General features: G+C 40.2%; 1 protein-coding gene across 1 annotated transcript in view; it reads right to left on the bottom strand.

The window, feature by feature from the left end:
• Positions 1-25,691, bottom strand: part of Col4a3 (collagen type IV alpha 3 chain) — a 117,975-nt gene that overhangs the window by 28,811 nt on the left and 63,473 nt on the right. The window contains exons 14-34 of the mRNA XM_051190571.1: positions 24,285-24,347; positions 23,317-23,376; positions 22,041-22,085; positions 21,341-21,394; positions 19,577-19,618; positions 17,616-17,703; positions 17,274-17,309; positions 15,282-15,446; positions 14,771-14,863; positions 14,235-14,330; positions 13,146-13,216; positions 11,716-11,898; positions 10,247-10,415; positions 7,957-8,049; positions 7,037-7,138; positions 5,187-5,284; positions 4,629-4,779; positions 4,211-4,324; positions 3,056-3,223; positions 1,619-1,708; positions 1,157-1,291 (exon numbers count right to left, since the gene is read on the bottom strand). Of these exons, the coding sequence (XP_051046528.1) occupies positions 1,157-1,291; positions 1,619-1,708; positions 3,056-3,223; positions 4,211-4,324; positions 4,629-4,779; positions 5,187-5,284; positions 7,037-7,138; positions 7,957-8,049; positions 10,247-10,415; positions 11,716-11,898; positions 13,146-13,216; positions 14,235-14,330; positions 14,771-14,863; positions 15,282-15,446; positions 17,274-17,309; positions 17,616-17,703; positions 19,577-19,618; positions 21,341-21,394; positions 22,041-22,085; positions 23,317-23,376; positions 24,285-24,347 (2,116 nt within the window). The remainder of the gene's footprint in view (positions 1-1,156; positions 1,292-1,618; positions 1,709-3,055; positions 3,224-4,210; positions 4,325-4,628; positions 4,780-5,186; positions 5,285-7,036; positions 7,139-7,956; positions 8,050-10,246; positions 10,416-11,715; positions 11,899-13,145; positions 13,217-14,234; positions 14,331-14,770; positions 14,864-15,281; positions 15,447-17,273; positions 17,310-17,615; positions 17,704-19,576; positions 19,619-21,340; positions 21,395-22,040; positions 22,086-23,316; positions 23,377-24,284; positions 24,348-25,691) is intronic.

Raw genomic sequence — 25,691 nt, 5'->3', positions numbered from 1 at the left:
ACCAGTTATATAATAGTATGACATAAAACTGCTGTAAAAGCTACCCAGGTAATTTGAAAGAATTTGAGTGGATTTGACTTTTAGCCCAATAGCTACACCTGACAAGTAACAGTATGCTAAAAGATTAAAGTTTAGGATAACATATTTTTTCTTACTTTTATTTTCCAAAGATTTTAAAGGCGAGATGTTATTTGATGTAGACAGAAAAAATATATCCTGATAGTTAGAAAATAAAGTAGAATTTGCAGCAGATGTATCCCTTTCCACCAGAAACACTGCTTTTGTTGCTGTTACTTAGTTTTTATTTATTTATTTTTTTGAGACAAGATCTTACTTTTGTAGCCTAGGTTACCTTTAAGCTCATAATCCTGCTTAAATCTGGTCATCTGGGTGCCTCAGAGAGAATTTTTAAAAAGAAAATGGTATTATTTATTTTGTTATGACTTACATAAGGCCATTTTCATGCAAGAATATAAATTACTTTGGACAGATTCCCCTCCTGACTCCACTACACCTTCCCCTTTAGTTCTCTGTTTCCTTAGATTGTTTTGCATGTACTTTCTCATTTCATATGCACTACATGATAGTGTTTATAAGTTTAAACTCTAGGACCCACACATGAGAGAAAATGTATGGTATTTGTCTGAGACTGAATTAACTCACTGTAGCTATCACTGTTCCCATCCATTTTCCTGCAAATGTCCTAACTTTGTTCTTCCTCCTTTTTCTGAAAATAACTGCACTGTGTGCATACATCACTTTTTCTATGTCCATTCCTCTGTTGAAGGGCTCCTAGGTTGGTCCTGTAATTGTGGTATCATGAATAGGGATGCAGTGAACATTGCTGTGTTGGTCAGAGATATAGATGTCTTATTTTCATATACTTCTCAAAAAAAAAAAAACTGGACTTTGAGGCATATGATTAAAAAAAAATCAACTAGTATGCATTTAGATACAGCAGACCAGAGTGTAAAACTAATTTAGTAATAACTATGAATTCATTCAGTGAGCAACATAGTATTGTTCATGTCAGCTTCCAAATGGCTGTACGACCGAGCAGGTGACTCAACACAGTCCTCACTTGTTAACTAAGGGGCTTGCTCGGGTGGTTTCTTAGTCTCAGAACCAGCCAACTCTAAACACAGAAATTCCTTACCTTTGAGCCCGGGTTCTCCTTTTTCCCCCTTTAAGTGTTGGATTTGGGAAAGTCCGGGAATTCCCTTTTCTCCTCGTTCACCTTTGGCTCCCGGGCGTCCTCTTTCCCCCTTTACTCCTGGGATTCCAAGGCTGCCTGTCAGAAAGAATAACCCCATCTCATAAGGAGTGCATTAGAAACCGATGTTTAGCAGAGTACATAGTAAAACAGAAAAACGTATGAACAGTGCCGAGAACTTACTGGTGTTTCCAAACACACAGCTGCTTAACAAAGACGGTGCACATTTGCGGGGCAAAAGTAAGATCCATTCAAACGGGAGAAGGCAGTACAGAGCACAGAAAAATCAAACATATTCTTCACTCACAACTAATTTTTCTTAAAGAACAAATGCCATTTATTTTGCGACTAAGTAAGTGAACACTATCCATACCTCATGTCATTGAGGAAGACGCCATCACTCACCTCTCTGCCCCTGTGAACCTAGTTCCCCAGGAGGTCCTGGTGGACCAATGGTTCCAGGATAGCCCATCATCCCAACCTCTCCTTTCTTGCCTGGGGGAAAAAATTAACACAAAGCACTCCATGAATATGAAAAGCAAAATATTACAGAAAATAATATAATTTAGATAGAGAAGTTGGGACTGGATGGTTTTTGTAAATAGGAAGATACCCAAGTTTGTGTAAGAGATGGGTCAGTGTATTTTAAACAGTCGTCTGTCTGTGTCATTGCAGCAAATGACACCATGGTTGACAGCAGAGTGCCCTGAACCCCTGGTTCATTTGTCATCTTATCTTCTTCCCAGTATATCTTTCATTTTATTCTCTCATAGTACTGAGAGAAATTAGTTTTTTTTCTTCACTTGTTTAAAGTAGCACACTAAGTGATAAGGTTTTATTCTGACATTTTCCTTTACGTATGCCATTAATTTTTGCTTTTATTCATCCTGAAGTTGGTTTTTAAATGTAGTTCTTATTGCTCTCCTATTATTGGAGATGTGAATCTACTGCCAAGAACAGAGCTGGGACAAGAGAGGAGCTCAGTAATGGGAACCAAAGCATAATGTGTCAGTTTATTTTGGTCTCCTCCTTGGAGGGGAGATCAGTGATGTCCTCATGTCATGAGGACACAGAATGTTCTTTACAAATGAAGGAATAGTAAAACAACAACAAATTAAAAACTAGTTAGGAAGATATAATATTATGAACAGTTCTGTGACCACACTGTAGATGACTTAGATAAAATGGGCAAATTTCTAGAGCAACACAGAACCCAAATGGACTTACAAAGTTAATAGAAAACCAACTAGAACTGTTTCTAATCATTGTGAATATACATTGAACTGAAAATAATATGTATGGGTGCATGAAGAGGCTAAAAGAGGATGGCAGATCCCCCTGGGGCTACCTGACGTGAGTCACATGGTAAAACATTAACTGCGGAGTGTTCTCTCTAGATCCCAAACTGGTAATTGCACATCTTTCCACAAAAAAAAAAAAAAAAAGAGTCCAGACCCAGATGACTTTGCAGGCGAACTCTACCAAGTGGTCAAGGGATAGCAATTCTTCATAAACCCTTCTAGGAAACACTATAGGAGCACTCATTCTAGCCTGTTCTCTACAGGGCCAGCATTGGCTCAAACAGGATTGAGTCATCACAAGAGAACTGACCAAATTCTAGTTGCTATCTTATAATATGCAAAATTACTCCACAGCAAAAATAACCATATCTTGGGTAATTATAAAATGCAGTGTTTCTATCCTCCTATCCCTTGAGTCTTCCCTCTTAAAAGGATTTAGGAGAAAGAAATATACTAGTGGAAAGAAAAAGCTTACAGTGTACAGAATCACATGAAGGGAAACACATGAAGGAGACTTAGAAGACAATGGCACAAAGAATACCTGGTGGGCCTGGGGGTCCTGAAGTTCCTGGATATCCTTTCTGGCCAGGTGGTCCCATCTCACCTGGGTGACCCGGCATTCCCGGCGGTCCAGGTTCTCCAGGAACTCCTGACCTGTCCAAGCCTGGGATGCCAGGGTCTCCCTTTGGCCCCGCATCACCTCTTCTACCTACAGATGAATAGATGACTGAGTGACTCAACAAACACTTTCCCTACCAACTCAGAAATTATTTCAGTGTTGCTTGTGCAGCTACGTGATGTTGGGTAGACGGCACACTTATCAATGTGTTTGTTTATTGCCTTCCCCTGAAAGTTCTCAGTCCCCATTGCGCTAATGTTATCCATTTTGGGGACCATGCAGCGATGAAGGGAGAGTGTGCACATGTCTATTCCTGAGTGCTACAGGTGCATTCTGGGACTGTGCTTTATGTTGTTTCCCAGTCTTTCACCTTAGACCTACATAGCAGCTCCCTAGAAGTGAACTCCCATATGCTTCGGCAAACAATCGTGCCACCATAATGATTAAGGTGTTGGCCAAGAATTTATCTGCAATAGATAAGCAGAATGCTAGTCTACAGACACTAATGGAATTCTAAAGAACTTTTTCTAGGAACCATTACCAGATCTGTTTGAAAAGGTCCAAGTAGGTAGAGCATGTTTCACAGTAACTGGGTCATGCAGCTTTACTCACTTGGGTTTATTTTCATAAATATTGGCTTCATGTTGCTCATGACATAATCAACTACACATTTCAGTTTATAGCTAAGTAGGTAGCTCTGTGTACATATTCTGTGATTTAATCATCATAAAGTTACTATTTGCTTTATGTAAGTTTTAAAAGTAAAAATATTGATTGAAAGTTTATGTATATGAATATATATTAATGACTCCTCTACTTGCCAATCTATCTTTATTTATCTAACCTGTTCATACTTCCTTACATAAAAGGAACAAATCAACTCACTATGTCAAGTTTGAGTTTCTTCATATAACCAGTACACACTGCTATTCGAAATATCCATAAAAGCCAGGATTACATTTCTAAAAGAACATGCCTTGCTGAGCAGCAGTCAGGACTTGTTGCTGGACAGTTTCCATATTAAACAGCAAAGGACAGAGCCAGAAGCCATATCACCTGCTTCTCAGTTTCTCCTACCTGGTTGCCCTTTCAATCCATTTAATCCCGGAAGTCCTTGGACACCCTTGGGTCCCTGTGTGCACCTCCCTGGAGGCCCTTTTACTCCAGGTGGTCCAGGCTGTCCTGAGTCTCCTGTGAAATAGAGAATCCAGGTGTTTGATCAGGTGCTGAAGCTCAAGTTTTCAGCATTGCTGTCTACTCATCTTTGTGTAACTTCACCTTCCCAAACCACACCTAAATTAATACCATCAACATGCTCCTATAGAAGACACTCAGGTAAGAAGAAGGAAGGAAAGAAGGAATATAGAACAGCCACACAGAATTTAAAGAGCTAGGCCCTTTTACTGATTTATTCGCCAAAATGGAAGTGCTTAGACCCTAGGGCACCTACAGTGGTTCTCACTGAAGAGAAAGGTAATCCCATTTGGTATTGTACCTGGAGGCCCATCAAGCCCTTCTTTTCCTGGAGATCCAGGGAGGCCTGGAAGCCCAGGGAGTCCAATTTCTCCATTTTCCCCAGAATCGCCTCTTTCTCCTGGGAAGCCGCGTTTTCCTGGTTCCCCAGGCATGCCTAGTCCTGCTTCTCCCTGTAGCAGAGACATTAGGTCAGTGTTCCCAATGCAGTACCTCTCAGTTCCGCTTGCCAGGGGTGCTCAGAACTGGTTTGCATAGATAGATTTCCCTTTCAACTTTAGACAATGACCTTGCCACAAAATGCTGCTTCAGGATTTGCAGTCCACACCCACTGAAGAGAACGTGAGTGCCCCCTATACACACTGAGTGTTCATGATGTCATTAATAATGGAATAGAAATCCAAGTATCCACAGCAACTTAAAAAATTAATATCTACAAATATTCTGAAAAATCCGTATCTTTATCTATAAATATACTGACAATTTCTAAACTCCAAGTGTCTTCTCTGATAAGGACATTGCAACTTCTGGTTATGATTGCCCCTCCCTGAAATCAGTCTATGTTTTTGTCATTGCACACCTTGGCTCCTGGGTGGCCTGGCTCTCCAGGACGGCCTGGCTTTCCAATTTCCCCAGGACAACCAGGTGATCCTTTTGTTCCTGGGAAACCTTGATCACCTAAAGAAAGCACAAAACAAAATCAATAATCATTAGAGATTAGTCTCATAGAAAGCTTATGAGCAATATTTCCTTTATCAAATACATTTATGAGGCATCCAGGTAGTGAGATGTAGGTATCAACTTTTGGATGATGATAAAACAACTGATAAACTAGAAGTTCAAAAAAAATATAAACAAAAAACTGAGTTCCAAGTCGAATTGCATTGGCCCTGAAAATTGTTACAATAAAAGTTAAAAAAAAAAAAAAGACTTTAAAGCTCAACTAATCAAAATACAGATTATGGAGCCTGGCCTTACAGATATATATCTACAAGACAACCCTGTGGTCCTCTAGCTCTTCCCATAGTTTGCTCCATTTATTCAGAGAGTGAATCTAGAGTTTCAAAATTAGCATTGGAATTATTAGTGGAAGAGTCCAGGAAGGACTAGGCAAAATACGGCCAGGCTCCGCGGCTTCATAAAGGAAGAAACCCATGACCTTAGATTTGGGATTGCATTTTCATTTACTAACTATTCCCTTACTTGGGTAGCACTGATGTGCAATAGTCAACAATGACTTATTAACAAGAGGTAAAATATCAAAAACGATTGTATTTTTAATAATCAATTTAGGCAATTGTGAAACAAACACGAAGACATCATAGAGCCTACACTTCAGTCGAGAGCCTGACAGATTTTTGTTTTGTTTGTTTACTTGTTTGTTTTGTTTTATGGATCCTGGCCATGATTTTACTTGATGTCCTTATCAGAGCAGCAGCTCAAATTATTATTCAATATAAACATCTGGAATTTTAGGGGTGTTTCTGTTTTGATGAAAACAGAATCTGTCTTTTTTTTCTTGTCAAAAGACATATTTTACCATCTTAAGATTATGTATATGTATGTGTGCTTGTGTGAATATGAGTGCTAACACACACAGACACCAGAGACACCAGGTTCCTCCTGGAGCTAGAGTTACAGGCAAGTGTGAGGTGCCTGACACAGCTTCTGGGTATCAAACTCCAGTTCTCTGTAAGAGCAATTTATACTCTTACCTGTCCAGCTGTCTCTCCAACCCCTGTCATCTTTTCCTAAAGCAAATTAGCTACTGTAATTATATTGATGCTCACGGGGAAGCCTAGTGTTTTGTTTTGTTTTGTTTGATTCGATGGAATAAACCCAGCACCTCATCCATGCTAATCACACACTCACTGCTGTATGATAGCCCCAGATCAATTTATGATTTAATAGTTCAATTCTTATTTTAAAAAATGTATGAACTCAAGAAGTTGTATAAATCTAAGAAGGACAGGATTAAATAAAATTTCTTACAGACATAAAGAATTGCTGTTAGCATTTTGGTGAATTACCTTTCAGAGTTTTTATTGTCTGTGCTTTTAAAGAATTATGATTGGTGGGCCTGTGCAATGGTTCAGCATATAACTGATGACCTGAGTTCGACCCCTGGAACCCACATAGTAGAAAGAGAGAATGGAGTCTGGCAATTGTCCTCTAACTTCCACATGCACTCTCTGTTCTTGATGATGCACAAAATAAGTTAAAATGGACAAAGAAATAGTATGGTTGAGATGGCATTGCATGAATCCTTGTGAATTCTCTTTTCACCTAATATTGTCCTAAGGCTTCTGATGAGTTTTGCAAAGCTTTGTTTGGGCAGTACATCATAGGTATTTCCTGTTTCATTTACTACCCATGGTTATAGCTTCAATATATCCACAGTGAAACTTATATTCTACAGTTTTTATTTACCCTTAGGTCCTGGAGGCCCAGGAAATCCAGCTCCTGGGATCCCTGGTTCTCCATCAGGTCCGGGAAGACCAGGATCACATTTTCCCATAGGTCCAGGCAACCCTGAAAAACACACACATGAGCAGTAGTAACTTCCCCTCATTTGTTTCCCAAAAGGAATGCCTGTGTTCTCTGTGTCCTCCCAGTGCTTTCTGGAAATTGTGAAATATTTTTAACATAATCTCAGCTGTTATTCCCACTCTTATCCAGTGGACTAGAGGTTAGGAGCTGCTACAAACTTTTTAAATGTGACTTAGCCAGGCAGTGGTGGCGCAGGGCTTTAAATCACAGCACTCAGAAGTTAGAGGCAGGATATCTGTGAGTTCATGCCAGCCTGGTCTACAATGTGAGTTCCAGGACAACTAGGCCTTTACACAGAGAAATCTGTCTCAAAACAACAACAACAGCAACAGCAACAGCAGCAGCAGCAGCAGCAACAACAACAACAATAACACACACACACCACTTCATTCTTTAAGAAGATCCTAAATATCTTGACCTATATGTCCTCCTCTGAAAGATCAAAATTCAATTTCAAACCACTTTAGCAAAGATACTTAGTTTCAAAATGAGATTGCTGCAGGAAACACCATGATCCCTGGGGGAAGGTGTTGCTTGCTCTCCCACCAGAAGCCATCTGGATCATTCTGCTCTATAACCTCTGCAGGCAACTGTATCTGTTCTCTTTTGGAACTGTTGCATCAGGAGCCCCAAGGGAGCAGAAAGCCCCCTGCCAGTGGCCTTTTCAGAATGATTCCCACTGGTGTTCTCTTTCAGACCCAACAAGTGTAATTTTTCCTTCTAACAGGAGTAGTATTTTCTCAGGAAAGTGAGGGTGCCACCTGATGTCATGGACTATATTTGGCAAGAGGGGTACACACCAGGTAGACCTCGTCGGCCAGCCTGACCAGGATGCCCTGGAGGTCCTGGGGGACCTGGAACCGGTGTTGATGTGCCAGGTTCTCCTTTAAGACCTTAAGAAAAAAAACATGATTGTAATATTAGGTTGTGTATTAAAGTACGTTTTTACAACAGTGGTAACTATTATGAGGGAATCATAAATACATCCCAAGGAAAATAAAGCCAATCCCTGTTTCTATGGATTTCAGAAGTAGTTTAGGGGTAACCAGTCTGCAAAAACTTTTCTAATTGATCTGCAAATATTTATTGGCATTTGTCTAAGTTTTGCTTTACTTAATAACCCAGCAATTGTGTGTGTGTGTGGGGGGGTGCTGGAGAGATTAGTTAAGAGCATTGACTGTTCTTCCAGGGGCCTCTGATTCAATTCCCAGCACCCACATGGTAGCTAACAACTGTCTGTCACTCCAAGATCTGACACCCTCTCATAGAGATGCATGCAGGCAAAATACCAATGCAAACAAAATAAAAATAAATTATTATTATTTTAAATAGCTCAGCAGGCTGGTCTATTGAATGAAAGCTTGCTTAACCTAGAAATTGATACTGGGAATGAAGAAGAGTGGTGGTAGGGTACCAGCTTATTGGATGGCTGGTATTCATGGGAAGCTATGTGGTGTATTGAGCAAAACATAGAGTGTGACTCAGCATATGGGTTCCAGTTTGAAGCTTGGCACGTTGTTTGCAAGCTCCATGTGCTTGGACACATTTATTAACCTCTTTGAGAGAAATTCCTTATTTGTCAATGTGGAAATGTGATTACCTAGCCGATAAATTCAAGGCAATGTTCTGAACATAGTGGCCAATGTTAAACCATGTTTGCGATGAACCTTCTCACAGTTGTACATTAATAATACTGAAGAACCTTGGGCTTGGTCCTGCCTTAACTTGATATGTCAGACTTTGTTGACTCTCCATGGGAGGCCTTACCTTTATGAGAAGTGTATGGGGGATTGGGTGGGGGGAAGGTGAGGAGGGGCAGGAGGAGGGAAGGGAGGGGGAACTGTGGTTGGTATGTAAAATTTTAAAAAAGCTTTTAAATAAATTAATTTTTTAAAATAATGAAGAGTTAAGCAATTTAAAATGTCCTAAAACAAAACAACAAAAAACACAGCTCTGTTTATAATACTTTTCAAGTGGGAATAAAAAGTTCTTCCTCTTAAAAAAATAATGAAAAACATATGACCCCAGTACATGATTTGATAATATACTTTATGATAACATACTTTATAATAATGAGCTCCTTAATTTATGATACTCATATTTAGAAAGAACATAAGAGGGTTGGATGAAAGATTAAGCAAGAGCCAATAAACTACATAAAGGTTCAGACAGATAATAATTTAGGTCTTGTAGTTTGGATTTGTTACAACTACATAACTCTGTCATTGTGCAGTAACCATAGAGAACACAGAAGTGTGGCTAAATTCCAATAATCTCATGCATGGACACTGTCATTTGGATTTGAAAATATTTTATGTGTAACAGAATGTTGTTAAAATTTTTACAATTATTAAAAAAATGTACTAACCATTCTTAACTTTTGGGCCACGTAAAAATCCACTGATAGGCTATGTTTGGACTTCCACACAGTGTGTGTGCTAATTCCCTGGATGAGAACAACAGCCTCCAAAGTAAAAAAGCAAAAAACAAAAAGCAAAACAAGACAAAAAACCCCATACAATAAATTTTACACACATGTGGATAAAAATATGTATTCACTTGATGAAATATATGAACACTGGCGTGGTACTAAAATCTTTGTATAGAGAATATACTATGATGATTTGGACAGCATGGGTGTCCTAGCAACCACTTTTAAAGTGATTGTAGAAGTGATAAGTGACTGCACAGGCATTTCTTGTTGAAACGCCCCACAATAAAGACCCATTTCTCCTGGACAGAGAATTATTTCCAGCGTCCGTAGGTCCTAAGAGTCACTTGGGCTTTAAAACTATTATCAGTGATTTTTCATCTAACTTAGCTATTTTGAAGTTCTGTTTGTAACCTGGAGTCACAGATCCAAGGGAAGACACTTCTTCGGGTCAATTTAACTTAATCTATTTAGCTATTTATCTTTTGCTTTTGGCATCCCCCAAGTGACTGATGATTACAGGAAGTTCCGGATGAGCTGACATGGATTTTCTCTGTCATGTCTTTATTTGTCTTTTCCCAATCTCTAAGGAGACATATTTGTCAGGCACAAATCCCCTACTTCACAGAAAAGCAAGACTTGAAAAAAAACTAACCAACCGGCTTCTCCAGGTGGTCCCGGGGCTCCAGGAACTCCTTGTGTCCCTTTTGGACCTGTTTCTCCTTGAGGTCCATAGTCTGGTGGTCCAGCTGGTCCTGCAGGTCCTGGAGGCCCAGGTGATCCAGGAGCCCCTGGAGGTCCCTGGTCCCCTTTGCTTCCACTCAGGGCCTGTGACAACACAAACATGTTTGGTAGTGCCCGAGTTCAGTATCTCCTTACCACAGATTTAGTATTAGCCCACATGTTAGCCCAGTGAGGTTGTCTGAGACTTCCTGGTCTCATAGATGCACCAGGAAACGTTGCCTACCACATCTACTTCCGGGAGGAGTCAAATTCACCTTGTTAGAGAATCTTTTAATAAATGAGTGTGTGTGTGTGTGTGTGTGTGTGTGTGTGTGTGTGTGTGTGAGAGAGAGAGAGAGAGAGAGAGAGAATCTTCAAACGTCCCCAAACTGTCCCACATGAGATCCTTTTTATTGGGTCAATCTGATTAACCCTTTGGAAAAGTGGGAAAGTTGGCATTTTGTAGATTAATTTGGGCAAATTTTTCACAGGTATATTGTGAACCCATGATGTGTCACTCTGATTCAGTTGAATGCGTGAGAAATTCTAACTCATGAAAAGAATAACATTTACATGAACAGAAATGTTTTAAACATTTTATCTCTTCATTTGACTAATATATCCTTAAATTGTGTATCCTATTTTTGATTGTTTTGCTTTTTGTTTTTTGGAGACAGGCCCTAGCTGTTGTGAAACTTGTTTTGTAGACCATGCTGGCCTCAGACTCACAGAGATCTGTCTTCATCTGCCTTCTGCGTGCTGGGATTAAAGACATGTGCCATCACCACTCAGATAATATTGTATCTTTTATGCATTTACTTAGAATAGTAAGAACAAACCCAGAATGTTTACTAAAAATTTCCCTTGCTAGTTATTTTCTCTTCTTTTCTTTTCCCTTTTTCTTTATAGCCCTGCCCCCTCTTTTAAGGATATATCTCACATAGCCCATATTGGCCTAGAACTTTCTACATAGCTAAGAATGACCTTGAACTTCTGCTCTGACTTCTAGCTTGGATTACAGATATGTGCAATCACGCCCCATTTATTCTGTGTTGAGGATTAGATCTAGAGCTTCCTCTGTGCTTGGAAGGACTCTGCCAATGGAGCCATGTCTTATTCCCAGGTTTTGGTGCTTTTCTACAGGTGAATTAGATCTATGTTGAGATATAGGGTGTGAACCAGAGTCATTATCAGTGTAGAGTTTCAGTTGGGCTGAGCCATTGAAAGGAGAGTATTTATTGTGTCAAAATGCTATGAATATTTGCTTGGGTTATTATTGCTATTTTGATGCTTGTTTTGTGGCTAAATTGAAGAACTATGTACTTTTTGGTGATCACATTATCTCCTAGTTTGTGAGCGTTTTACTACAGAGTGAACATGTAAGAAAAAAATTCTGAATACGAACCGGTTCACCTCTAGGTCCTGGCAGTCCTTTAGCTCCTGGTCTTCCAGGGATTCCATCGAAGCCCTTTCTCCCTGGCAGGCCTCTGAGCCCAGGATCGCCTGGGTCACCCACTTGCCCCCAGGGTAGGGGTGTTTCACCTTTGCTTCCTTTCAGTCCTGGGTGTCCTTGGTCCCCTGGGAATCCCTATGGTGACACAAAGTGAGTCGTCCTTCTGTTTTGGGAGAACTGTCCTTGGTCCGTCTTAAAAACATTAGCAATAAGAACTTTCCAATTCTAATAAATATAGGTTTTCCCCCAAAACACATTTAATATTTACATGTTGGCTGTGTGTTTATATAAAACACCCAATATACACATACTATTATGGTAACACAAAGACTCATGACAGCGCTCTCTGAAGAGTAGACAGACCAGTGCCCGTATCACAGGGACTCCCCAGGTCCTCTCCTTTGTCTGAGTCTCTCTTCTGCTCTTGGGGCAAATACTAGAACATGGATGTCTTTCAGCATACGTTACTGTTACTGTTGTTGGAGGTGGGGGAAGGGGTGCTTTTCAACACAGAGTCTCAAACTGTGGACCAGGCTGATGAGGAAGTCCCAGCAACCCTGTCTCAGTATCCAGTGTTAGGGTTACAGGTATAAGCTGCCATCTTAACTGTTAACGTGAACTTTTTTTGTTTTGTGCCACAAGTATCATGTCATTTTATTTATTTAGTTTTAGTTTTTAACTTCCCCAACTGAAAAAGCCACCTAGACAGTATAAGTCAATATAATACAAATAACAATTACTTCATTGATGTAGTAGTAGAAACTATATGCCATACCATCATCATAATTCGGACTGTTTTAGTGTTGATAAATTCTAACATGAGCCTCTTAGTTATCAAATATAACTTTCTAATTCATTATATTGAATAGAATTAATTACAGGATTATATATGACTTAGTATAATGACAGATGATCAGTAATTTTAACAGCTATATTGAGATATTAAGGTATATAAAGATATATTGAGGTATAAACTACATGCATAAAGTGTATCCTTTATATATATATACATATATATGTAGATAGATGTGTATACATATAATTATCTATCAGTAAATTTCAATATTAACCATAAGCAGCATTAAAACACCTCCATTGCTCCCCTAGACACCCTCAAATCCATCTACCATCAATGCCTGTTTCCACACTCAGCTCCAGGCAATGACCTAATTTCTGGCTCTGCTACCACTAAAATGACATGTGGATAAATAAATTCACTGATTTGTTCATAAACTTCACAAATAGCCACCAAGCACCTTCCGTTCTCTGAGTTAAAAACCTACGCTCTGCCATTGCCTGCTGACCCATGTGAGGTGCAATCATATTTCCAGAGGACTCGGCTTTCCAAGTTGAAGCTAGAGTTTATAACCATGAAATCTTACTGCAAATCCTGGGAGACCCGCACTTCCAGGGGACCCCGAGTTTCCTCTCATACCAGGTGTGCCTCGTCCTCCTGCAAAGCAATGTATTACGATCTGTTGAGCAGAGCAGAGCAGAGCAGAGCAGAGCAGAGCAGAGCAGAGCAGAGCAGAGCAGAGCAGAGCAGAGCAGAGCAGTGCATGGAGAAAGCACATTTCTTTGTGAGGACCGAAAGAGTATTTTCATCCTGAACCAGCCAGGCAGTCAAAAATTATCAACCACCACACTTAGATCCCAGCTTCCTGGCCCTCGCAACCTTGTTATTTTAAGAACATTTATATTTGTTTTTCTTGTAATAAAAATAACGTGTGCTCATTGAAAGAAAATTATACAGGAGAAAGTAAAAACTGTAAATCTACCATCAGATAGTTAACATTTGCCCAATTATAGTATATATTTAGCATATATTTAGTATATATTTACATCCATAAATTCATAAGCCTCAGGTATGTGCCATTTTAGAATCATATACTGTACATGTCAATAAGTATAGATGTGTAGATTCACTTCAAAACTTTTGACTACTATCTGTCTAGGCTCTCAGCCCTTTTTTTTTTTTTTTTTTTTTTTTTTTTTTTTAAAGCTAACCGATGCTGAAGGACTTATAAAAAGGACCGAAAATGCTGGGGTATAATGGACTAGAGCTGAGTGACTGACAGGCCTCTTAAATGTGCGCTTCAGGCTTTCTCACCACTATTATTCCCAGAGCTGTGGGCTTGGCTCACATCCTTACAAGAAAAGTAAATACTGAATGTATCTTCAGCTCTCTCAAAAGGGGGCCTGAATCGTGGTGGGTTCCTTGCAGGACACTCTTTACAATTCCTTGCAGGACACTCTTTACAATTCCCAGGACGGAAGCGCCTTCACTAGAAAACTGGAAAAAGATGCCAGGCTTATGAGATTTTGGCTGACTTCATGGTAACCTGGTGTCTTTGGAACTCTTTCTTAAGTTCATTATGTCATCCAGGCAATCTAACACCCTTTCCAGTGTCCCAGTCCGTTTACTTTTCTGTCCTTACAAAGCTCCAAATTTTCATGCAAATTGTCCATACCTGGGATTCCTTTGACACCATCTAATCCTGGAAATCCGGGGAGACCAGGGGGCCCTGGCATGCAAAGGCACTGTGTACACGGAAGGCCTGGTTCTCCTGCAACGGGGCAATGCATGCATGGGTCTCCAAGCCACACAGACTGGTCAGAAAGGACAGATAGGCCCTACCCACCAGCATTTATTTCAATATCTTTTTAATGTTGTGAAACTAATCACCATATTAATTTACGTTTCCTTATATACTCTCTTGTGAGCTGTGACTCTTTGAGAGAGGGAAGCCAAAGGATACACAAAGCATCTTCTGTTTCAGTTTCTCCCCATACAGGTAGGATAGATTCTTATTTAGGGTTAGCCAGCAATTCATTGCATGCTAAATGGGTTATCGATTTACAGATAAGTGAATACTTCTAGGTAATTTGTTTGAAAAGAAGTCATTCTCTGACAGTTGAGATCACTGCTGCTTGGAGAGGGAAAAAAATCAGTGAAGTGGTAGTGGAAGTGGGCTGTTTTAAAAGAGTAACACTGGATTGAACAAACCTTTGGACCCATCAATTCCTGGGTCTCCTGGAGGTCCTATACTGCCTGGCACGCCATGGTCACCAGGTGGACCAGGGTGAAAAAGAACGTCACCTAGGAAAAGACACCATCAGAGATCAGTTTTTTGGCCCTGAGCTCAATTATCAACACTGACACAACCCAAAACAACAACACTGCCACTAAACACACACACACACACACACACACACACACACACTCAGTTAATTTTTTATTTGCATTCTTCCAAAAAGCCAATTTTAAACACACATATGATTTTACATGCATTTCTTCTGTCCTTCTGGTGGAAGCTGACCCTTTAGAAGTTTACCTACAACTGAGAAGATGCAAGCCGACCAGCTCTTACAAAGATGTATTGTTTTACTTGTACTTTCTAGGATTATGCACAGGCACATGTGACTTTCAGACTGGTTTAAGTTGTTCTTAGGAAGTTCTGGGTCACCTATCTGCCATAGGACAACGGACTCCTGAATACTCCATTTTATATCTTTACCTGGATGTCCTGGAGGGCCTGGTGGGCCTGGCAGACCTGGCGAACCAGGGCAGCCCAGGGGTCCTGGAGGGCCCATAGTGTCCTTTCCAGGGGGGCCTCTCTCCCCCTTATTTCCTTTCAAGCCTGGCCATCCTGGGGGTCCTCTGAGGCCAGGCTTTGATGGTCCTTGGAAGAAAGAGCCATTTGTGCTGTTATAATTTTTCTTATGATGCATATGTTTATATTTCAATTGAAAACAATGATATGTTCCTATTTGCAAGAGTTACAATGTTGGTAGCTACATAAAGCATGTAAAATAAAAAGTGACTATCCTTCCTTCCTTGGTGGCCTTGTTAGATTACATCGTAATAAGGCAATGTGCAAAATAGCCCACTTCAACAAGATGACTCATGCAATTCATTATAAGGGTCTGGGCTGTGCGGTAGACTTCATGTACAAGGACTTGTGAGGAGCTCTTGCATGTGTGTTATTTTATAGTTTATTTTTAATTAGAGAGTCGAGGATGCTTAATTTTGACATCACCAAATGAGAAAGAACAAATTGTAATTAAAATGCATTTCATAAAAAGGTGGGGGCAGGGCAGGCATAGCTTCATAGAGATGCTAGGCTAGATGGTATAGACCCAACTCTACTAAGTCATCTTGAACTTTTGCCTCATAAACAATTGAACTATTAGAAGTTATATGACCACCAAAGAGCTAAGAAACCATCTGTGTTGTTATTAAGCCTAAAACCAAATCCTTCTGACCATTATCTGCTTCAGAATCTTGTAATTTTCTGCTCACTGCCTTCTTAAAGGAGACAGTACTTTCCTTAGGGGCTTGAGAGGGAGAAGGACGTCTTCTTGAGTCTTTGTCCAGATGCTGCTCATTTTAGCTTCAGGAACTACCCACCACTAACATGTATACATTCTAGCTTCAGGAGGTGCCTACTGCTAATATACATACAAAAATCTACACACATTTTAGCTTCAGCAGATGCCCAGTGCTAATATACATACATAAGTGTATATACGTTCTGGCTTCAGGAGATACCCACCACTAACACGCATATGTAAGTGTATATTCATTTTATCTTCAGGAGATACACACTACTAACATGCATGTATAAGTGTATATACATGTGTGTATGTAGCAAGTATATACAGGCACACACAATATTTGTCAGTTCCTGTATCTGTTCAATTTGCTTCCTTTAAAAAGAACATGGCAAAGTAATCATTGATGGTTTGTGAACACATCTCTAATGGTAGTCTTTATCTCCTGGAGGATAAATGTTTAAATGACAGAAAGATGAAAATATAAAACTTGACAGAAAAAGTGCCCAACATGATGGCATATGCCTTTAATCCCAGCACTCAGGAGGCAGAGGCAGGCAGATCTCTGAGTCTGAGGCCAGCCTGCTTTACAAAGAGAGTTCCTGGATAGCTAAGGCTATCCAGGGAAAGTGTCTTGAAAAACAAAAACCAAACCAAAGACCCAAAACAATAACATCAAAAAGCAACCAAGCAAAAAAAAAAAAAAAAAAAAAAAAAAAAAAAAAGCCAAACAAGAATATAAAAACAACCATACAAAAAAACAAACAAAAAAAGCAAAAGCAAAAACAATTTTATAGAAAAGTTTCATTATAATGTAGGTACCTGTGTAGACCTTGTATTATTTAACAAAAATGGTTATTTTCAACCCACCTACTTGCTGTGACATCAGTGTTTTTTTTTCTACCTTTGTGCCACTTCTGGGGATCAGGGCTCCTGCTCATACCCCAAAGTTATATGCTTACCCTTAAAATCCTTGAGAGTTACTTTATCAGTTTGTTTCAATGCCTGCAACTTTTCCAACACAGGCCACAAATATAACTGTTCAGAAGCTAGAAAATCATTTAGATAGATAGATGGAAATTTGTCTTTTATGAATAATATGAACTTACAAAAACAGTGGTTTTTCCCATTTTAATAACATTTTTTTATGTATACTCAAAGAAACACAAACATACCAGGGCTTCCAGGAACTCCAGGGGGACCACTAGGACCTGGGGATGCATTTACATCAATTAATTGCTTGCAAAGTTATAGGTACTCCATATCCACTGTTTAGATCTTCTAGGAGGATATCATTCTAGTAACCATTCAACTTTAAAGGTATACCACTTACATGATTTTCATGTAAAATATGAAAATTGGAAACACAAAAAAATACCTCCACTGACGTAAAGTAGGAATTCCCCTTCCTCCCTCACCTGGAAACTATCATAGTTCTATAACTAAATATTGCTCATCACTTGGAAAGAAAGACAGAACAATGATGGTAAAGGCTTTGGGAAGAAGTGTATCCTCACCCTGTGGGCCACGAGCACCTTTGGGCCCAGGTGGGCCTGGCATTCCTTTCTCTCCCTTTTCCAGGTATGACGAGTCATAGTATACTGTCTTAAAGGAGAAGGCAAAGAATAAATGGGAAAGTTATGGAGGACTTCTTGACAACCCATTTACTTCAGTGTCTTCATTTTGGCCTGGAAAGAAATTTCCTTGTTTTCCTGAGTTCAGAGGGTTTTATATTAGCAGAAATAGAGTTACCATGCCTGTACAATGTTAAAAGGTAAAGACAACGATGATATCATTATTCATATCATGGGCTTTCAGCTAGAACTACATTTAATTTAATTACATTTTTAAAAGTGGTTTTTTATTTTTACTTTTCCTGTGGTGGGAATCAAACTCAGGGCCTTGTGAACACAAGCACTGGGCCATAGTGCTATGCCCTTAGCCCTAGAAATACATTTGATGATGTGCATCAACTAACACATTTATTTACTTGTTGACTTAAAAAATAAAGTGACAAGAACCTTTATTTAAGCTTCATATAATACATTACAAAAATTACCAGTAATAATGACATAATAGTGATCATAAGTTCCACAATGCTGTGTGCACAGCTGCCAGATATTGGTCTCTGCAAAAGCTTATGATTTCCCTAGCCATTACATAAAAGTTTTTTGGGGGGTGGGGTGGGGATGACTTGCAACAGAAATAAAAATATACACACTTTTTGGGACCCACATTCATTCAGTGAGTTAAATCATGTAGCTTGGAGCTCTGAGAACTACATTTTGTTTTGTTTTATTTCTTGTTTTTCGAGACAGGGTTTCTCTGTATTGCTTTGGAGCCTGTCCTAGAACTAACTCTGCAAACCAGGCTGGCTTTGAACTCACAGAAATCCACCTGCCTTTGCCTCCCAAGTGCTGGGATTAAAGATGTGTGCTACCAATGCCAAGCTGAGAACTACATTTTAAAAAACAATTTATTTTATGTATGTGAGGGTTTGCCTGCATATATGTGCATGTTCCACTTAAGTGACTTGCACCCAGAGATCAGAAGAGGGCTTTGGATCCCCTAGAACTGAAGTTACAGATAGTTATGAACCATTATGTTTGTGCTGGGAGCCAAGCCACATCCTTTGCAAAGATAAGTTAACTGATTTTTCTTAATTTCTAACCATCTCTTCAGTACCTCACTTTTAAGTGTGTGTGTGCGCGCGTGCGCTCATGTGTGCGCATGCATAGGTGCAGATTCCCAAAGTGGCTGAGGCTCAGATCCCCTGAAACTGGAGTCACAGTGATTATGTAGTGCCCAGTGTGGGTACTAGGAACACAACTCAGGTCCCCTGAAAGATCAGAGGCACTCTCAACCTCTCTCCAGCCTTGAGAATTACATTTTTAATGTAATTCTGGGTCATGTGTACAGCTTGTATGGTCAGACACACAAACACTGCTCGGGAAGAATGAGAACTGAGAGCCAGCAGTCCCTGTAATTCATCTTACGAGCCCTGCAGTGTCTGTGCTAGGCAGGGTGATGCTCCCATGCAGTGGAGCTTAGGTTGTAGGGACTGGTTCTTGCTGACCTGCCTGAAGTCCATGGCTGGCTGCTGCCTGCTGCTAAAAGTGGGCTGTGCTAAAGGAAGGACCAGTTGCTCTTGTCTCTAGGTACCCAGTGGCCTTCTTTCTGCACTTTGAGAACACAGAATCACCTTTCTTTTTGTTGTTGTTGTTTTTTGTTTTTTTGTCTTGTTCTGAGTTCAAGATGGGGTTTATTAGCACATTCTAGGGCCCAAACATAATCAAATTGAAATGTTTATCCGTTGCCAAATGGGTAAATGATGACACCAACTGGTTTTTACCTTGGCTTTATAGAAATGTAAATGCTCTCATATTAGTCATAATAGTAAATGAGAAATGCTGATTCAAAACTTGCTCAGTACTTGAAAGAACTTAATTCTGATGTTGTTATCTCTAGTTACACTTACAGGACCAGGAAATCCTGGAGGGCCAATGTCTCCTTTCCATCCCTGTATAGAAAGACAGTTACAGGTGAATATGTAAGCCCAAAGCAGCATAGTTAAAAAAAAAATATAAGGTTTGACAATGAGTTAATAGTCAAGACTGTATCATTTAGGTTTAATGTGCAAACCAAATTACAGGGGCATTGCCTTTAAGCCATCTTCCTGGCCAGCCCTTGCCTAGGTGGAGTTTGTCTACAAGGCTGGGGAGAAGGGAATGTTAGCCTGTCTGTTGTCCTTCTTCCTTCCATGTCCCCTTTACCGAATGGTCACATGCCTCACAGAGTGTACTTGGAGGATAGTTAGGTCAAAGTTGTAGTAAATGGTCAGTGTTCCAACTTCCCTTGTTTCAAGAGGGTAATCCAGAATTCTGCCAGAACTGATTATTAAAGGCAAACAGAATCTGAACATACATCTTTGTATGTGTGAATTATTTGTGAACGGCAGCATATCAGAAGCAGGTGGTATGGAATACACTACACAATTAGCTGATTGTGACCTCTCAGGCACTCATGACCCAGGCTTAGGTCTCAGGGTCCAGACTATGTGACCTCAGATGACTGGATGGATTCCTGCTACTGTAAGCCTTTTCTGATTGCCTTCTCAAAGGGACCCCATACTTCACTAGAGGGTGCCGAGTCAGCTAGCGTCAACTTCAACTACACAGAACAGTGTTTTTATCTCTTCCTTGAGAATCTTCTTGAAATGTTTATCTGTCCTTTCATCTCAGCAAATATGCTTAACAGACAAGATGTTTTATTTTCTTTTTTGCCTGACTCCTATTATAATTTACTCTCCATCATTCAAAGAAATATGATTAAAAAAAGAAGAGACTACAAAGGTCTTTCATTTCTTTTCAAACTACTATCAATGATCAACAAAATAAATTTATATTATTCCACGGGGATTTCTCCCTGTCTAACACAAGAGTGAATCAGCTTGCTCTGCAAAGGCAGACAGCACTGTTGTAACCAGCACTGTTAGAGGGAGAGGCAGGGAAAAGAGGAGTTGTCTTTTCCCACAGCACTGACAGAATGTGCGGTTAGCATCCCTAGTTCTCACTGCATGCGTTTATCAAGTCATCACTGAAGACTGGGAACATTTCACTCAATGATCCTCTTACACTCCTGGCCAAAGGTCAAGTCACAGCTTTTAATATTAATACTTTGTTGCTTGCCATCAAGTCTGACTATCCAAGTTTGATTCCCCAAAACTCCCATGGTAGAAGACAGAAGCAACTCCCAGCAAGTCCTCTCTGGCCTCCACAAGTGTGCGCTGGCTCATGGGCCCTCCCCCAGTAATTAAATAAAAGTGAAACGAAAAGCAGTAAAACAACAACAATCTAAAGAGACTGAAATTTAGAAAGACAGACCGGAAGGAATCTGTGAACCACGATGAGTGAGATCTTGGATTACACTCACGAGAAAAGTAACCACTGTTAAAGGTGGTGAGAAAGGGGAGGGAGTCTGCAAACGCCTGCCATGTATTTCACAATGACAACCTTCTCATCTGTGAAATGGGACTTACACCCATTTATGGGGAGCAACTCTTGAATCAAGTAGTAATATCTGAGAAGTATTCAGCTGGGCAGATGAAATGCTCAGTAATACCAATGTGGAAATCTCAAAAGACAGATTCAAAAAATGTACTGCAGTTCAGCATCAGCTAATGTATTTTTACAAAGTCTCTGATTGCCCTACCAGTTGAGAAAGACTGAAAAGGGTGTGTTACCTTAATGCCAGATTCACCCATTAACCCAGGAAAGCCCCTGCTGCCCTTGGCTCCCTAGAGAAAAGATAAAAGGGCAGCAGATTAGGCAACATGAGTCAACTGCATCTCTATAAAACATGCATAGTCTGAACGTCCTTAATTTTTAAATATTTAAAATTTATTTTCAAAATCAATATGTAATAGTTGTACAAACATTTGGCATACAATGTGATGTTTTGAGATCACATTGGTTGTGATCTATATAATCACATTGTATCTATTAGACTGTGTACTTTACATATTGATCAGGTCAGAGAACTAGTGCATCTACCCCCTCAATTGTCCATCATTTCGTTATGGTGTTAAAATCCTCTTAACTATTTTCAAGAAGACAATGCACTGTTGTTGATTCTAGTTACCTTACTGTGAGACTGTGCCTGGCAGTAAATGTAACTTCTGTACCCACTGACTAACCACGGCCTGTCCCTCTAACTCTCCACACCTCCTAGCCCCTGGTATTTACTCTCCTACTCTGATAAGCTGCTGTAGATACTGTCTGAGAATACGGAGCAGTATCAGTCCTGCTGTGTCTGGCATAGTGTGTTCAGTTGACCTTTCGAAGTGGGTCTATAGAACCAGTGATAGTCTGTAAAAGCTGAGATCACCTGATGACTATCAATATCCTTCATCTACTTCCATGAAATCAACAAGCATATTTTACCTCAGTGCCAGGGAAGCCAGGAGCACCATCTTTTCCAGGTTTCCCCTAAAACAAAACCATTGAAGTTTTACTGTAAGTTTGATGTTAGTAAACATAGAAAACATCCTTTTGACAACAGGCAAGTAAGCCCGCAGGGAGGTTCCTCACTGGCTGATCTCTTAAGGTAAGTCCCTTAACCTTACAGGCAACAGGAAGGGAAGGTGGCAGCCAGGTAGGTAGGAGTAGTTATTAGAGTCAAAAGGAGGGGGAGAAGAGGATGGCTAAGCTTTGAGTGGAGTTCATGTCCCATCCTGAGACTGAAGCAGATGCAGGGAAGCACCAAGCAGAGAGGTAAACAAGGGTTTTAGAAAGGAGGGAATGGTTACAGCTTATTGTTTTGAAATGTAATTTCTTAAACCCTAGATCAATATTTAAATATTGTGGTGTCCGAGCACACGTGGCTTTCAGATGAAATGTTATGGTCTGGACCCTTTCTGATAGAATTAAAAATCAGGCAAGCCTGACTCAGTTTCCCTTGAACATCTCCACTACCTCCTCAACCCATGCTTTTTAGAGTTTTTGCATGCTGTATCTGTTTAAATCTTCCAAAATGTCGGGGAGTGGCGAGGTGGGCCCCAACCCCTTCTGTGTTCTCAGCATTCTACTTCCAGACACACACACGTGCTGTGTTCTGTCTCCTCTATGGCTGCTTCTGATGTGTTATCATTCATGCTATCATTCCCAGGAACCCACTGCCTAGCCAATCAGGGACATTTTCCCTGTGGCCACAGCCATTGTTGCAGAGTGAGACAGATGAGCAAGCTAGGCCAATCCAATTGAACCTCTGGACTTTCGATAGGTGCGTGCGTGTGTGCGTGTGTGCGTGTGTGCGTGCGTGCGTGCGTGCGTGTGTGTGTGTGTGTGTGTGTGTGTGTGTGTGTGTTTGCACGGCTTCTTCTTAGATGTCATCCTGAAGTTGTCTGAGGCTGTACCTCATTCCTTTCCTCTTTCATAAGAGATCATCATTTGTTGTGCAGAATAGGCCTGGTGCCCAGCAAAGAGCAGTGAAGAAGGGAGAGACCTGCCCCAGCTCCCAGGCTCTGAAGTCCCTGGAGCTTGTTTTAGGGTTGAAATTTTCAGATATTTGGAAAACTAAATCCCGCCTACTAAAACCTAAAACTTAAAAAGAACAAAACAAAAACAAAACACTGCTAGTTAGAGCATCTCACTCTGCAACCCAAACAGTCCCAAGTCCTGCTTTCCTTAGATTGCACATGGTGCTGAATCGCCAACTTACCCTTGGGCCAGGTTCTCCAGGAATACCCTTTTCTGATCCATAGGAGTCTCCAGGTGGTCCCTGTATGATCGGAGTTATGAAATGCTTTAGTATGTTCTTCCTGGTTTTTGTATTTTCATTGATTAAAAAAAATTTGTCTTTTCTACTGCCCATATTTAAAATTAAATAATCTAAAAGAGAAATCTTATTATAACAATTACTTTTATATTAAAAATTGTGGCAGGAATGCTGAGGTGTAGCAGCTATTCATGACTGATGGCAGTGGTGGGGGTAGGTGTGGGGAAAGACTCAGTTTTCTTTAAGGAGTTGGCTGCTGGGAGTTTGACCATGCTCCAGTGAGTATGTGGGTAATACAAATTGGATTTGGGGTTTTCTTCTTCTTCTTCTTCTTCTTCTTCTTCTTCTTCTTCTTCTTCTTCTTCTTCTTCTTCTTCTTCTTCTTCTTCTCCTTCTTCTTCTGTTTTGGGGGCGGTTATAAGGGTAAGGGGTGGACCTGGGAGGACTGGGAAGTTGATGTGATTAGGGTACTTTATGTGAAATTTCCAAATAATAAAAATATTATGTTAAAGAAAGGATTAGTTTTAAATAGGTATTCAAAAGTAGGTGTTATAGGCAAGTCAGACAAAATAGCACAGAGATTTCACCTAGAAAAGGCCTCAAGACAATCATAGAATACTCCTGGGCTCTGTGTGTTAGTGAATGACATTTACAGGTTGAGCGTTCATCAAGATAAGGATAAAGACTGTAGTAACTGGACTCAGTGGGTTACTGGGGAAGAATAAGGCATGAAGGTGGTAGGGGCGTTTTCAGAGGAATAGCAGGAGTGGATGAGGGGAGTCATGGGTGGATATAATCAAGATACATTGTGTACCTCTATAAAATTGTCAAGGAATAAAAATAGTCTGAACAGTATACACTAAGATTCTGTTTTATGTGTCACAGGAACAAAATGACTTAAAACTACCTACCGGGGATCCAGGACGTCCAGGTTCACCCATCTCTCCCTTATCTCCTTTCTCCCCCTCAAAGTCCTGTCATAAATACAGTTCAAGGTCATTATCACAAACCAATCAAATAAGATCAGATCAGTTGCATTTGGAAATACCCTCTGTGTGGTCAAACTAGGTGTGAAAAACAGTACTGGCCCTCATGACAACAGCACAGTGTCTCTTCTTGTTTCTCATCTTTCAAATTTTATGCGTGACCTCACATTAATACTATTGTAGCCTTTAAAAGAAAAAGTAGCCTTTGGGTATCCCAAGTAGAAATATTCTTTACCAGTTACAGTTTCATCTGCTAGTCAATAAAGGTATAAGATCAGAGTTCTTCCAAACCTCTGTTTCTGATCATCCACTATGATAATTTAAAATAGATGACACAGGAAAGCCAAATAGCACATGGTATTTGGTAGAAGGCAAAATTCCTTTAAGGTCAGAATGCAGTTATGATTGATGATGGTTTTCAAAACGTTCTGTCACCTTTGGTGAAGATGTGCTAGGTCCTTAATTAAAATGTGCTTTCGTGCTGGGGGGGGGTTTAGATCAGGAGAGCACCTGGGCCCTGGATCTAAGCCCTGGCATTGGCACCAGCACCCCAAGGATGGGACAAGCATTACCATAGCATGTTATCATCCCTTAAACAACAGTACTGGTCTGGGCACACCTTAAATCCACTCATCTGTATAATGAAGACCAGGAATAGCAAAACGATCTATTTGATAGTCTGTTGCCTGTCTGTCAAGCACAGATGTTACTGTTCACATGTTCTTTCCTTCACTTTTCCTTGTGCCATTGATGTAGGAGATGATGTTAAAAAGAACTCTGTTGACTGCTTGAAGCACCCCAAAAGGCAGCCTCTTAATCTATCTATGCACTTTTGGGAATTTTGAAGAAATTTGAGCCTTGTAAAAGGAACTGTTGTGAGACGTGGAAGCTGCACCTGTGTGTGTATGTTTTAGCAATAAAACTTAGGCTAAGAATGAAATAAATAAGGTATTCTTTGGATCATATTACATTATATTTAGTTAATTGCCAAACCAGCTTTAGTTCAATACCATCTGAATCTTTTATTTACCCTCCCAGACTGTCCAAGGCCAGGCTTGTGGCTGGATCACTTTATGCCACTGTGGATCCATTTCCTAAGCATTCCTTCCGTTCAGCTCCACATCCTGGCCCTCTTAGTCAACTCGCTACAGCAACAAAACTCAACCACTGTCCAAATGACATGGAGCAGCATACTTGGGGGAAGACTGATGTGTCTTTGGGGTTGCAATGGCCATGCATAGGGTCCTGTTAGATTGTAGTATGTCTTTACCCTCACAATAGGTCATTGCCATCCTACTGTATCAAAGTCACACATACTGTGTTAGGGACAAT

Source organism: Phodopus roborovskii, unplaced genomic scaffold (genome assembly GCF_943737965.1).
Source record: "Phodopus roborovskii unplaced genomic scaffold, PHOROB, whole genome shotgun sequence".
NCBI lineage: Eukaryota > Metazoa > Chordata > Mammalia > Rodentia > Cricetidae > Phodopus > Phodopus roborovskii.
Note: the sequence above shows the minus strand (reverse complement) of the source record. Positions and strands in the feature narration are given on the sequence as shown.